Source organism: Nomascus leucogenys, chromosome 22a (genome assembly GCF_006542625.1).
Source record: "Nomascus leucogenys isolate Asia chromosome 22a, Asia_NLE_v1, whole genome shotgun sequence".
Classification (NCBI taxonomy): Eukaryota; Metazoa; Chordata; class Mammalia; order Primates; family Hylobatidae; genus Nomascus; species Nomascus leucogenys.
The window spans coordinates 91,756,315-91,771,585 of NC_044402.1; the positions used below are offsets into that span (position 1 = coordinate 91,756,315).

General features: G+C 38.5%; 1 protein-coding gene across 5 annotated transcripts in view; it reads left to right on the forward strand.

Moving 5' to 3' along the window:
- Positions 1-15,271, forward strand: part of MYO1B (myosin IB) — a 179,881-nt gene that overhangs the window by 151,484 nt on the left and 13,126 nt on the right. For 2 of the 5 annotated variants that reach the window (XM_012501340.2, XM_003253867.4), the window contains 7 exons: positions 1,378-1,446; positions 3,136-3,222; positions 3,503-3,589; positions 5,374-5,460; positions 10,964-11,038; positions 11,893-12,027; positions 13,911-14,017. In XM_012501340.2, the coding sequence (XP_012356794.1) occupies positions 1,378-1,446; positions 3,136-3,222; positions 3,503-3,589; positions 5,374-5,460; positions 10,964-11,038; positions 11,893-12,027; positions 13,911-14,017 (647 nt within the window). The remainder of the gene's footprint in view (positions 1-1,377; positions 1,447-3,135; positions 3,223-3,502; positions 3,590-5,373; positions 5,461-10,963; positions 11,039-11,892; positions 12,028-13,910; positions 14,018-15,271) is intronic. The other 3 variants (XM_030803075.1, XM_030803074.1, XM_003253866.4) reach the window with 3 other exon arrangements.

Genomic DNA, 15,271 nt, shown 5'->3' on the forward strand with positions numbered 1-15,271 from the left:
TTAGTTGCCGATTACTTTTAAGTTATTCCATATTTTGTAATATTTCATGTTTCCTAGAGATGAATTTTCAAGTGAGATATAGTTATTTTCAAGACATTTATTAATTAAAAAAACACAGAGGTACCAAATGGATGTCAGAGTGATGGTCAGATACTGCAGCTGTTCTACAGCTACATCTGTGGAATATTACTCTGGGGAGAATCCTAGAGATTTTCCACCTCCTCATTTAAAGCTGGGGAAACTGAGGCCCAGAGAAGGTGAGTGGCTTGTCTGAGGTCCCAGGGTCCTCTTGGATTTTCTCCCTGGCATCCTTTTTTGTTCCTCTGCCCATCTATTGATACCATCACCCATTACCTCTGATCTTCCAAGACATAGCCTGGAAGCCTGGGAGAAGGCATCTCTCCCACCTCAGAGAATGGGGGCTGAGCCAGCTAGCACTTCTAACATGAGGGATTCACAATGTGACTTTGGTACTTCGAAATGCTGTGAATTTTCATTAGGGATGCCCATGTTTCAGTGTATATTCCAAAGTGAATACTGTAAAAGCTCACTTTTCTAGGGAGTATTCCAGCAGCCTCCACTCCAGGGCATCAGCCCTAAAAGTAAGAAAGGCCTCTGGGCATTGAGCTTGTTGAGCCAGAGCTGGGAGCCTCACTAGGTCTTCTTTGACCTTCCCCACCTGGAAGTAACCTCTGCTGCGTCTGAGCCTGACTGTTGTGCTCTCTGTGCTGCATCTCTCCCAGGGTACTGTTTATACTGTTGACCTGTGTCCACTTCAACTCCTTGAGGGCAGGGATGCAGTCAGACGCACATTTATATCCTCATGGTTCTATTAAAAGGCTTTATACATAGTAGAGGCTCAATATATAAATATTTAGTTGATTGATAGCAGTTTACTTAAATTTTTAGCTGATTTTCCAGCTTGAGGCAGAGTAAAAGTAGCAAACCTAAAAGAAACTAGGGAGGTTTAGAGGTGGGTCCAGTAAGTAGTATGGTGAGAAATGACACCAAGAAGAGAGAACACTCAAAAGCAGATGCAGAACTCAGTGGGTTTTCATTCAATATGCATTTACTGAGTATCTGCCGTGTGTGGAACCCTGTATTATAACAGCATGAGACGAAGAAAATAATGATAATAATGCTGTGTCCTGAGTCATTTAGGAATTATTTTATTTAGCATCCTTAAAGCATACTTTGGATTAACTGTAATAATATTGGATTGTTTGATATTTTGGTTTCTTTATGTATTGGTTTCCAGAAGGAGAATGGATAATTAAGAGTCAGTCAGATGAAGTGAGCAAATACCCTTTCTCAATCCTTGTATGCGTTACAGATATGTAACTACAACTGCCAATATCTTCCCCTTTTATCCTACAGCAACAAAAGAGGTACCAGCAGACAAAGAGTTCCGCCTTAGTAATTCAGTCTTATATCCGGGGTTGGAAGGTGAGTTTAAAAGAGGTATGCTTTATTTATTTGGGGTTTTCTGGTTTTTCACAAAGGATAATATCTTTAGGCTCACCCTGCAGAGGAGGGCTCCTCTGTCTTCCTGCCTCGCCTGTAAACAGTCAGATGGAAAGAATAAATATTATGGGCCAAACGGGGACCCTGGTGACCATGTCTTGGCCACTTCCTTCTAACCAGCCTTCTTTTTAAGCGCTTTGTTGTCTAAGCAGGAAGTCCTTGAAATAATACCCGTACATGATTTCAGTATCCCTTTGCCCCATGTTTTCGAGAAAAGCTGTGGTACAGAAGGCTGTCTCACAGCCATTGCTTTCATACTCAGAACCCCTACCCCCAGTGACTTCCATAACTGTCCAGTAACCGTCTTGCAGGCTACCCATCACGACTGAAAGATCCTGAGATCTGGCCAGGTCTAGTGGTGGGGACGTGGAGGAGCCGTCACAGTGGACAGCCTGGTTCCAGGTCCTTCCTGCCAAGGCTTGGTTCAAGGGTCAATGAACTACGGGCCACAGGCTACATCTAGCCTGCTGCCTGTTCTCATACAGCCTGCAAGCTAAGAATGGTTTTTATATTTTTCAACCGTTGTTTTTAAAAAAGCAAAAGAAGATGATTTCATGACATATGAAAAGTATATGGAATAGAGATTTCAGTGTACATAAATAAAGTTTTATTGGAACACAGCCACATGCATTTATTTCACAGATTGTCTGGCTGCTCTAGCACTACAGTGGTAGAGTCAAGTAGTAGCGATAGACTGTGTGACCTTCAGAGCCAAAAGCAGTTACCATCTGGCACTTTACAGAAAAAGTTTACTGATCCCTGATCTAGGTCAACGATACTTCGGAGCCTGTTCTGACCACTTTCCTGTGAGAAGACTTTGTGGTATGGTCTGGATCCAGAGGGGTAGTGCCCAGGCCTGGAGCCCTTTCAGAGGGTAGACGCTGGGTCCCGAGTCCAGCAACACTGACTGACCTTGCCCAGGCCCGTGACAACTTAAGGGCTTAGCAGTTGTCCCACAGCAAATGGCAAAACACAAATCTGAACATGTAGAGTAAGTGAAACTGCTGCCTGCAGTCTCTTCCGTGGCCTCATGGCTGGACCTTGGGGCCCCGTTTATAGGCTAGAGACCTTAGGGGAAGGACCCAAAGTCCACCTTCAAACCAGGTGTCCTCCTGGCCCCCATAAAATCAGTTTCCAGCAACTAATAGAAAGAAGTCACCGGTTTGGGATCAATGAGATAATTTTGGTTTTGGAGTTTTAAAAATATCTTGAATAAAAAGGACAGCTACAGTTACATTCCAGGCAATAATAATGAAAGAGATACAGTGGCCTTCAGAGGATCATTGGAATCCTCTGGCCCTCTTCTGAGAACTGTTTCATCCCACAGATGTGTGCCAGCTTGTGGTGCTGTAGTCAGATTTTTCCCATTGTGTATGAGGTACGGGAGGCTGCTGTTCCAATCAAGTGGAAACCACACTGTCATGCTTAATGATGTCTTTATTGTCCACCTCATAGTCAGTTTGGGGCTAGTCACGTTCGCCTTCTTTAACCTGTTGATTTATCACAATAGCATGGATGTTAGGACGATCATCTCTTCAGGTTTTTTTTCAAGTCACTGTCAATTCCATTTTTTTTACAATGTTCTCTCTTTTGGGTGATTCTGCCCTTTAGGCTCGAAAAATTCTGCGGGAACTGAAGCATCAAAAGCGCTGTAAGGAAGCAGTCACGACCATTGCTGCATATTGGCATGGGACCCAGGTAGGCCAGAGACCCCAAGGAAGGCGGTGGGTCAGCAGTAACGTCATGTGGAACCATGAACCCTTGGCTTCAGGGGCAGAAAACGTTTCACTGGCTTGAGCTACTGAGCACGTGTTTGCCTCTTGCTCTTTCCAACATTTTGTTGTGGGGTGGTGGCACATGCTTTTGCGTTTACCATTTGGTGGTGACTGGTGTCTCTCTTTTTCTTTCTTCGTTGAAAACCAGCAGTAACCTTTCCTGCCTTAAACTTTTCTGTAACTCCTTTTCAAATGCATCACAGGCGCGAAGGGAACTGAGACGGCTGAAGGAGGAGGCTAGGAATAAACATGCTATTGCAGTTATTTGGGCTTACTGGCTTGGATCTAAGGTACTTAATGCACATATCCCAACACTCCATCCTGGAATTCTGCAATTATCAGTCCTTACCTCTAGCCTATTAGGGGATGAATGACTACACTTAATAGTGGCTCACACTGGTGCATGTCCTAGCCGCCAGATTTAACACACCTGGAAACATTAGTTCAGTAGTATGCGTAGGAAGCTTAGGCATGCATAGGCCAATAAAACTAATTGCTAACTAAAAAGGCACTAGTATCATTGCTCTTTAAAACAAAACAAAACAAAACAACTCTTAAATAACATGCATGTTTAGGTTCCCCCCCCTCCCCACTGATGAATGCTAGCAGTTTTTTAGAGGTTTTCTGGAGGGGTTGCGCATGTTGGGAATGTTCAAGTTTGGGCTTCAATCAGTCTTCTGCAACATGTTGACAATGGAAATGCCTCTAACATATGTCTTAAAAATATTAATTTATGAATGAAATTTTTTTTTAGGCTCAGTGTGGCAGCTATTGATTATTATAAGCAAAACATTACATGTGCAAAGAATTATCATCTGTGATTTAACAGAAAACTATGTTGATGCACAGCTAGCTATAATTGCCACTGAAGAATCCCAGGAATTTCAGCATCAGCTGTTTGTTTTCAGAAACAAAGGCCTCCTGAAATACTCTCACTAATCCCCAGGCATAGTCGTGGGCTCTGTGAACATTTCACATACCCCAAGGGACAAGATTTTTAGATGTTTTTGTTACTTAGAAAATCAAAGGTCATCTTTGCTAAAAATGTGTATTCCAGTTAGAAACACAAACATCAACAGAGTCCTGTGTTTTGAAGTCCACCTTGTCAATGTTGTAAGCCTATCTTGTGAGAAAATGAGAAAAGTCAACATCTGCCTGCATAAAGAGCTAATTTGCCAAAACTAACCAGAGTTGTTCATTTGTGCTTTTCCTGAAAATCTGTGAAGAACAAATTTGTTCCTCTAGTCAACTGAGGGAAATGTAGCAGAAGCAAAAGGACTCTTAGATGGGTCTTGCTAGGGTTTCTCCATCCAGTGAGTTCATTTCCCAGTCTCAGTACTATAATATCTTGAACAATCAGTGCCTATTTGTATCCTTTAAAATAGCTTGCCTAAGATTATTTTTTCCCTAAGAGTAATTTTTAAACCTATAAGTTTAACCTATAATTGCTTCAGTCTTCAGTATATTTTACTTTTGGGACCTTAGCTAAAATTGAATTTTTACACATGCCAGTTTTCATTTTTTGACTGGAAGGAATTTTTGAGTTTTGTTAGTTTTGGTTTTTGTTTGCACTTCAGAGAAATAAACTTTTTTCCTCCCAGTTTTCTAAATGATTGTTCACAAGAGTTGTCTTTTTATCCATCCAAAGGGATGAACTCAGACAGGAGTGCATAGCTTCTTCAGCCCAATGTGCTGTCAGCAAAGGGGAGTCTAATGGCATCATTAGGGCTGTTACTCAGAGTTTGAAGGCTTTGATATGGGAGTGAAAGAGTGTGGAGAAGGCAGCGAACAGGGGAGAAAAAGGAAAAGAATGGAAGTAAGGGGTGGGAAATGATTACCTTGGGAACCACGCAGATTGCCCTTCTCTGGAACAGAATCTCAGTGCACTGAAAATATAAGCACTGCACCAGCCTGACACCAATTCTTTGGGTTTAAATTGTTATGCACTGTTCCTCTGTCATTCTGAAATCCTTATTCATAAATTGGCTTTTCTGTTTGGTGGGGTATCCTTTTCTGGTCATTTGTGCTGTCTGCATTGGGCTGTCTCTTTTATTTACTATCTAAAACATTCTAGGCTCGAAGGGAATTGAAACGCTTGAAGGAGGAGGCTAGGCGTAAGCATGCAGTTGCTGTCATTTGGGCTTACTGGCTTGGACTGAAGGTACTTCCTCAACCACTTGTTTCTGTCCAGGGTGAACTTCATAAAGCCTAGCACCTACTAACCCTGAGAAAACGATTGATTATGCTTGCTGATGGTCTGCACAGTCTTGTAGAATGTCATCTTGCTTAATTTTGTACCTTTTTCAGAAGAAACCTATACACTAATTTTTTTTCTGATTATGTGATTTCTGTTTCTTTAAATAACAGGTTTAATGTAATAGCAATATGGCATGTTTTATTCAAGATACTATGTTATCAAAGTTCTAGTTTGTTATCTTTATGAGTGTAAAGTTGTTTTTTTAAAATCTGTGAGACACGGTTACAATAGTTGAGCTAAAAGCTGCCCTACATCCGCAGTGACCAGCCTAGGGATGCCAGGCTTTTGTTTCCCTCTTTGTGCCAATTCTGCCCCAATAATGGCTGCCTGGAGTAGAGCTTTCTTCAGAGCGACCATTGTTCTAATTGTTCAGTGTCGGAACCAAAGGGTCTTGCATCACTAAGCTTACAGATTTTGATGAATGAGTTCAGAGATTCACAGATCAGTGGATCATTCATGTTAAAGAGAACCTCGAATTCAAATACCTTGTGATTATGGCAGGGTTTATTTTGAAGTGGTGCTTACTGCAGTAGGGTACAGTTATGTGTACAGAACTACACATAAGTAAATAACTCCGAGCTCTGAAAAGCCTTTAGAATATTCTTTACGCCATGTAAGGATCTGGTCTTCCAAATTCAATAATTAATCACCATAGGAAGCCATCCATATTGCCTTTTTGGGATAATTAGGCCCCTTTCTGACAGTATTCCTTATCATTGTTTTTACTTTAATCCTATGACATTTAATCTTACTCTAAATATTTGAACATTATCTGAGTAATCATTGACTCTAAGTCTGAACAACCATTAGAAATATCCCTGAATCCTGCTTTGAACATTCTGCATTTTTTTCTGCAATTTCAGCCTATAAACTTTAGTAAATTATCCTTTTTGATTATACTGAGTATTCACCAAGTAATATTTGAAGTAATTAAAAAGTAACTTAAATATGAATTCTAACAGATGTTCTATTTGAAGAACTCCGAATAAGCTCCATAATGGTTTTTTTAAGTCAAACAAAAGTAAACATTTTCCCATTTAATTCACATCTTCTAATTTGCATTCTAATTTGCATAAAAGGAACAAAAATTAACATTGAATCAGGATTTTTATTCCCTAAAATGATTTCCATCAGTAATATGTTTATCTTCAGTTTTCTGGGTTTGACTGCATATGATTTCAAAACGTTTCGCATTAGGGGTGTACACTAGCAACCTACAAAGCAAATTCAGTTTGTAGGGGAATATTATTTTAGCAGAAGTTAACTGGGCTTACTCTAGACATAACTTTTTTCCTCTCAGTCTCCAACAAAACAGAAGTACTTTACTATATAACCAGTATTACTGTATGAAATAAGATCAAACTTACTTGAAGTCCAAGAATATAATAATTTTGTACTTTTTTTTTCTAAAAGAGAATCATGTTAACATGAATGATAGTTTTGCCCTCTCAAATGATTGACTTTTCTTGTGGAAATAATTACAAAGTGCTGTGGGCCTTTTTAAGACTCCCAGTTCCTCAGGGGGCACCATCGTATATGCCAGCGTGTTGTCACCAGGCTTTTAGTGTCTGTAGTTGTATTTTGAGAGAAATAACCTGCCCTGTGGAATATCAAAATGCATGTAGCAATGAGCTCAGTTATAATGAGGCTCAACTAAATATAGTATGACTTCAGGTATATTTTTAAGGATATATTCTTATGTAACTTCATTTGTCTGCTTTCCTATACGATTATAATTTCAGGAGCCAGTTATTAGATAACATTTTTCTTCTCCTTGTCCCTTCTCACCTTAGTTTGAGATTAGAAATGTTTGTGGATCTAACAACTCTGTGGCTAAAAGACAGATAATAATCAGTAACTAGAATATGAACACAGGCATACCTCAGAGATATTGCAGGCTCAGTTCCAGATCTCTGCAATAAAGTGAATATCACAATAAAGTGAATCACACAAATGTTTTGTTTGCCACTGCAAATAAAAGTTATGTTTACACTGTCTCTACTATAGTCTATTAAGTATCTAATAGCCTTATGTCTAAAAAGCCAAAGTACACACTTTACAAATACTTAATTGCTAAAAAATGCTAACCATCATCTGAGCCTTCAGCAAGTTGTAATCTTTTTGCTGGTGGAGAGTCTTGTCTTATCTTGATGTCGATGGCTGCTGACTGATGAGGGTGGTCGCTGCTGAAGGTTGTGGTGGCTGTGGCAATTTCTTAAAATAAGACAACAATGAAGTTTGCCACAAAGATTGACTTCCTTTCCTGAAAGATTTCTGTACAGCATATGTTGGCATTTGATAGCATTTTACCCAGTGTAGAACTTCTTTCAAAATTGGAATTAATCCTCTCAAACCTTGCCACTGGTTTTGTCAACTAAGCTTATGGAATATTCCAAATCCTTTGTTGTCATTTCAACAATGTTCACAGCATCTTCATCAGGAGTAGATTCCATCTCAGGAAACTACTTTCTTTGGTCATCCATAAGACGCAACTCCTTGTTCATTTCCATCTTATCTTGAGATTGCAACAATTCAGTCCCATCTTCAGGCTTCACTAATTCTAGTTCTCTTACTATATCTGCACATCTGCAGTTACTTCCTCCACTGAAGTTTTGAGCCCCCTCCAAGTCATCCATGAGAGCTGGAATCATCTTCTTCCAAACTTCTATTAATGTGGCTGTTTTGACCTCCTCCCATGAATCTCGAATATTCTTAATGGCATTCAGACTGATGACTCTTTTCTGGAAAGTTTTTAATTTACTTTGCCCAGATCCATCAGAGGAATCACTGTCTATGGCAGGTATAGCCTTATAAAATGTATTTCTTAAATCATACTACTGAGAATTACTCCTTGATCCGTGAGCTGCAGAATGGATGTTGTGTTAGCAGGCATGAAAACATTAATCTCCTTGTATATCTCCATCAGAGCTCTTGGGTGACCAGGTGCCTTGTCAGTGTGCATTAAAATTTTGAAAGTTCTCTCTTTCTGAGCAGTAGGTCTCAATATGGGGCTTAAGATAGTCAGTAAACCATGCTGTAAGCAGATGTGCTATCATCCAGGCTTTGTTGTTCCATTTATGGAGCACACAGGCAGAGTAGATTTAGCATAATTCCTAAGCTGTAGAATTTTTATAATGGTGAATGAGCATTAGCTCCAACTTAAAGTTAGCAGCTGTATTATCCTTTAACAAGAGAATCAATCTGTCCTTTGAAGCCAGACATTAGCTTCTCCTCTCTAGCTATGAAAGTCTAGATGGCATCTTCTTCCAATAGAAGGCTGTTTTGTCTACATTGGAAATCTGTTGCTGAGTGTAGCCACATTCATGAGTGATCTAGTTAGATCTTCTGGATAACTTTCTGCAGCTTCTCTATCAGCACTTGCTGCTTCTTTCCTTAACCCTCATGAAAAGTTAATAAACTTTTCTTCTGCAGCTTCCTCACCTCTCTCAGCTTTCTTAGAATTGAAGAGAGTTGGGACATTGCTCTGGATTAGGCATTGGCTTAGAGGATGTTGTGGCTGGTTTGATCTTACATCTAGACCACTAAAATTTTCTCCTTATCAGCAATGAGGCTGTTTCATTTTCTTATCATTTGTATGTTCACTGGAATAACACTTTTAATTTCCTTCAAAAATGTTTCCTTTGCATTTATAACTTGGCTGTTTGGCACAAGGGTCCTAGCTTTTGGCCTGCCTCAGCTGTTTACATGCCTTCCTCACTAAGCTTAATCATTTCTAGCTTTCAATTTAAAGTAAGAAGTGTGTGACCCTTCCTTTCACTTGAACACTGAGAAGCCATTGTAGGGTTATTAATTCAATTTAATTAATTTCTATATTGCTGTGTCTTAGGGAATAAGGGAGGCCTGAGGAGAGGGAGAGAGATGGGAGAATGGCCAATGGGTGGAGCAGTCAGAATACACACAGTGTCTCTTGATTAAGTTCACCATCTTACAGATAGAATAATAAAGGAAAAGTTTGAAATATTGTGAAAATTATCAAAATGTGACAGACACAGAATGAGCACATGCTGTTGGAAAAATGGTGCCAATAGGCTTGTTTGATGCAGGGTTGCCACAAACCTTCAATTTGTAAAAACTCAGTGTCTGCAAGGTGCATTAAAATGAGGTATGCCTGTAAAAGGAAAAACTGCCTATATGGTATTTGTTACAGTTTTTAAACCTTAACAATCTTCAGATGTAGAGAATGGATCTGGTGCACAAATGCTCAGAGGGACCAGGTTGGTCATACAGATGAGGAAAGCAGCAGATGGGAGGTGGATCAGGAGAAAAGGGGACTCGTGTAGTTTGGAGCATGCATGCCTCATCTAAAGGCAACAGCAGCTACTTTGGTCTCCCTGGCCCTTATTTTATAGGGCTAGGCCTCAATGTCGCTAGATCTTAGACAACTTTAAGAGAAATCTGCAGTCTGAATTGTTATATTAAGTTCTTAACTTAAAAATATGCATACAAAACATTTATCTATAAACTGAATTTGGATAGAAGATTACTAGCTTACATCCCCTAGTGTAGAAATATTTTGGACATGTGCAGTTAAACCTAGAAAACTAGAGAGAAAAGAAAAAAGATATGTAATATCTGAATTATTCAGATAGGCTAATATTTTGCTAAATTCTAACTCTCCCATTTATATCTGGATGGTAATAAATACTTAAGATATTTTTCCCTCAATTTCAAAATTTAACTGTATAATTTATTCATTTGTTATACAGACACTCCACTTAGTTACTGTTCTTTGTTAGACATTAGTATATGAAGTAAATATAACAATGTAGCAAGGAAAAAAATGTGTGAACTAAAACTATAATATGATGTTTTAAGTGCTCTGATAGCATTAAGTATAAAGTTTGGTGGGAGTAGAGATGATAGAAAAAAATTAATGCAATGAAATGGAAGATAATGGTAGTTTCAAAGCTTCTATTTAAATTCTTATTTTTAGCCATATTCAGTTCTCAGTGTGTAGTACTAAAGCCTTATCTTCTATGCAAGGCTTTTGGAAACTGATACAGTTCTTCAGACTTTTTTTTTTCTTTTTGCCTTTTACAAAACAATCTGAAGAGAACATTATTTTATATAATTTTTTAATGTATTTTAATTTGGGATGAGTTTGCAGCTGTGCCTGTAAAATGTTTCTTGTCAAATCGTCAGATTCTTCAAAAACTACTAAGAGGATTTAAAACATCAATTCATTCTGGTTTCATCATTTACATCTCTCAATTTCTCTCTGACTTAAGATCCGCTATGTGAATGTGTTTCAATTATTTTACTAAATCCAGAAAGGACACTTATAAACTGACTTGTTTGACACTTTTTCATTTTTAATAGAGGTGTATCATTATGGACCTGTACCAGCCACACATTAACCACTGTAACCTACATCTTCTTTTTAAAGGTACGTAGAGAATACAGGAAATTCTTCAGAGCCAATGCTGGAAAGAAAATCTATGAGTTTACGCTTCAGAGAATTGTAAGTTGACACTTTATGTCTGTGGCTAATTAGCATTGTGGAATTACCCAGTTAATATCACCAACTCCATAAAATGTGCCTTTTCCTAAATGACAAAAGTGACTTTTTAAATAATAATTAAATCATAGCTGTGACACTGAGAGTTAGTTATCTTTTAAAATCGTCTTCTCCTAAATTCAGGTAGAAATGTGTCAGAAAGAGTTGTTAATGGCCCTTATATTATTAATACAGTGTTTGCCTTATTTGACAGAGAGAACTTTTGGGGGAAAGTGGATCCAAGAAAGCCAGGGCCTTACCCTGTGACACTGCCATGAGCTGTGGCAGGGTAAGGCTGGCAAGCAAATTAGTGGGGAGAGGGGTGACAGGGAGCCAGGCTGTGCAGCTCCACTCGCATGGACTCTGGAGTTCTCCATCTTTCGGAGAGGTGTATGTAGTACTGAACAGACTGCAAACTCTGGAGCCAGCCCCCACTGCCGCTTAGTGTGACTAAGGAACTGGATTTTTAAATTTAATTTAATTTTAATTACTTAAAATGTAAATATAAATAGCCTGTGTGACTAGTGGCTGCATTTTAGACAATACAGCTCTATAGAGCTAGCTGGTACTAGTATTAGTGTTAATATGAGTGTTAGCATTAGTATTCTTCTTTTCTCTTAACCATTTGGTGGAACTCATATTTCCCCAACCAGTATGAAAGAGTGGAATAGAGATTTCCCAGATGAGTTACAGTTTTATAAATTCCAAAGTTAAATAAATTCCACTATCGTCTGGTTTATTTGATAATGATTTATGTAAAACAGTGTCTTTTGTGGTGTGTTTTCCTCATGTAGTATTTTCTGTCAAACCCAACACAGGTGCAAAAATACTTCTTGGAAATGAAAAATAAGATGCCTTCCTTATCTCCAATAGACAAGAATTGGCCCTCAAGACCTTACTTATTCTTGGATTCTACTCACAAGGAGCTAAAAAGGATTTTCCACTTGTGGAGGGTAAAAAATGTCATGTTACATCTTTTCAGAGACTTTATTTATTTTGAGTGTTTGAAAACTTACGTAAAATCAAAACTGTAACACATTCTTCCTTTGCCTCAAAGAGGATTACTTGAGGACTTTGGTGATTTTCCCCCGTGCACCATATTGAGTTTCTATGAGAGCCCCTGCAGCGGCCCAGGCATTCCCTTTGCAGTCACCTCTGGGCCCTGGCTGGAAAGGGGAGCACAGGGCTGCATTTTCTTTCCATTCCAGGTTCCAGCTGCTCTCAAGTAGTTCAGTTTTTTGTTCATTTGTTTTTCTCTTTGTTTAAAGGAATACTGTAGGACAGAGAAATAATAAAATGTGGACACCTTCAGGCAACATAGTTAAATCCTGCAAATTGAAGAGTTTATCAGATGTACAGAACACATAATCAGATAATACATGTGAACATACACACTTTGATGGATGGGAAAAAAGGCTTTTCCCTGTCCCTAAAGATAGTAACACATCCTCTATCTAAATTACAGGGAAGCTGGAAATCTGTTTTATATTGCCTTTTATTTTAGCTCTCTTATTTTATATAAGAGGACATGGCATATAATTTAGATGTTGCCCAGCATGGAGCACGTGGGGCACTTGTATAGATGTTGACCTTATTTCGATAACCTAGTCAGTTGATATGTGGAATGTTAAATATATGCAGTTATCAGATGTAATAAAATCATTAGATGGAAGGGCATGTATTTAGTAAATGAATGCTCAGTACACACATCCTCCAGGAAACTTTCCTGCCCAGCAGGGTGGGCTTGTTTTTTTATCAGAATCATCTATGTATAGAGTGACATTATCGCTGATTAGCTTGATAAGTGGTACCATACAACATAAGGAACTGGATTCTGAGTTCTGTTCTCTAACAGCCAGTTTGGCGAGATTCATGAACCTCTTAATGGCTTGTCTCCTTTCTTGAGTCTAACCCAGAAAGTGTCTTCAGAAATAATGACAGGGAGCTCCCAATGCTGGGGATCTGCACCACCTCTGCCCTCCCCTGGCTTTGCGATCTCACTCATCCCTCCATTGGATTGGAGGTGGGAGGTGAGGGCTGTTTATTCCTGAAGGGAGCCTTTCCATGGAAAGGGTCAGCAGCTATGCTAACATTTCTTCATGCAATTATTTCAGTAGCACTTGACCACACCTGTAACTGAATTTCTAGGAATGCTCATCTAAAAAATCTGGCCCTGCTCCTCTGGCCACTGTCTCCTCTCATTGCAGCTTCAGGGACGGAGTGAAAGGGGATATCTCAGGTCCCTTGTCCCTATTGTAAAATGGTAGTGGGGGGATTTGGAGCAGTGGTTTTCAAACTGTCATAACATGTTTGTGGTCATGAAATCAATTTAGTAGATTACTACCAGCGTTTTTCAATAAAATGCAATAGAATAGAAAATAGCAGAGTGTACAATATATAGAAAGGATTGAGTATTGTTTTGTGACGCTTTTGTGTCAATTTTCTCTATGTGTATGTGTGTGGAAATGTGCTTAGTGGATTGTGATGCACAGTATTTTTACTGTGAGTCCCTCTAGAAGAGTGACAGCCTCAGGACTAGAGGATTTCCAAGGATTGACATAGTGGGAGGAAATAGTACTTGCAAGGCCCATGCCCACTGGGCCCTGGTGTGTTTTGAAGAAGCATCGCAGGTTCTGCAATACAAGTAATACTCTGACATTTTCCAAGACAAACTTTTTAAAACCCACAAGGGAAAAATGTTTTTGGCCTTTTTAGTGAATGTTTTGTACTTTCTCCCTTACTCTTGTTGCTGGTAAATTGTCTTAGCATATTTAAGAATGAGTAATGATTTATTTATATAAATGATGTTTTGTTTCTTTCTTCTCATATCTCACAGTGTAAAAAATACAGGGACCAATTCACAGACCAGCAGAAACTTATTTATGAAGAGAAACTAGAAGCCAGTGAACTCTTCAAAGACAAGAAGGCTTTATACCCATCTAGGTATCATGGCTTTGCTTTACCCATAAAATTCAGGATTATAAAAGTTTCTCAAGTATATTTGTACGCCTTTTTGCCTGGTGTTTGATTTCAGTCTTAGATGAGCGATCTTTGGTTCTGTGAATCATTTTTATAATCAGCTTGATGTAAACACATTTATTTGAGCCATGGCTTCTATAGTGCAGTTTAATGAAATGAGGTTACGATTGTTGGTTTCACTCCATTAGCATTAGCTCAAACACTTTACTAAATAATTAGAAGTCATTTAACATAAAAATTATATAGGCTGTTAAGATACGTTTGCATTGTAAATTACTGTTGCTTTTCCGTAGTTTTCAAAGACTAGCCAAATTTCTGTTGGCAATATACTTTAATCACCATTCCAGTCTTCCTGCCATAACAAGCAAGGTCAGAAACTTATTTGTAAGCTAAATGAAAGAGTGAGCCAGGATAGTATTTTTTGAGTGTTGCTTGAGCACTGGTCCGTGGTGCCCTTCAGTCTGCTAACTCAACGGATATGACTTCTGTGGCCTGTACAGCACGTTCAGTTCCTTTATTTTAGACACCGTGGACTCAGAAAAAGAAGGAACACCAATCCCAAGTTCAGCAAATGAAGTCCTTGGTAAAGACTGTTTATCCGAATAGTCTTACATCTCCTGCATTCATCATTTCCTCCCAGCAATCTAATCCCATTTTCATCTGGTGTTTATGAAAAAGTAGATTGTACAATTTCAAGCCAAATCTGTAACAACTTTAAGCTTCTCCCGAAGAATGACCAAAGAAAGAATGTATTATATGCTGAATATATTCACATTTATTACATAAATTATGTTTATATTCTCTGTGACTTTATAGACATTTAAAATATCTTCCTTTTAAAGGATTAAATGAACACACATTGCCAGACTCACTGGGTTTAAATATTTTAAATTGTACAACTTCCTTGATTAGCTGATGTGGCTACTTGAGGTGATATATACTCCCTTAAGTCAAACACAGTGTCTAAATCCAAAGTTGTCCAAAGTGCCTGTTATATAAAGCATATTCAAACAGGAGAATTTATCCGTATGCTTGCTGTAGCAACTAATTTTATTCAGCTTTTTTTTAATACATTTTTAAATTAGAGAGTAACCTTCTTAATGAACATTTCCTGTGGATGACTGTTCAGAAACTACAGGCTGGAAAATACATCTTTGAGGAAACAATTTAAAAGCCTGTTAGCATTTTTATAATTTAAAACACATTTGAATAGGAACC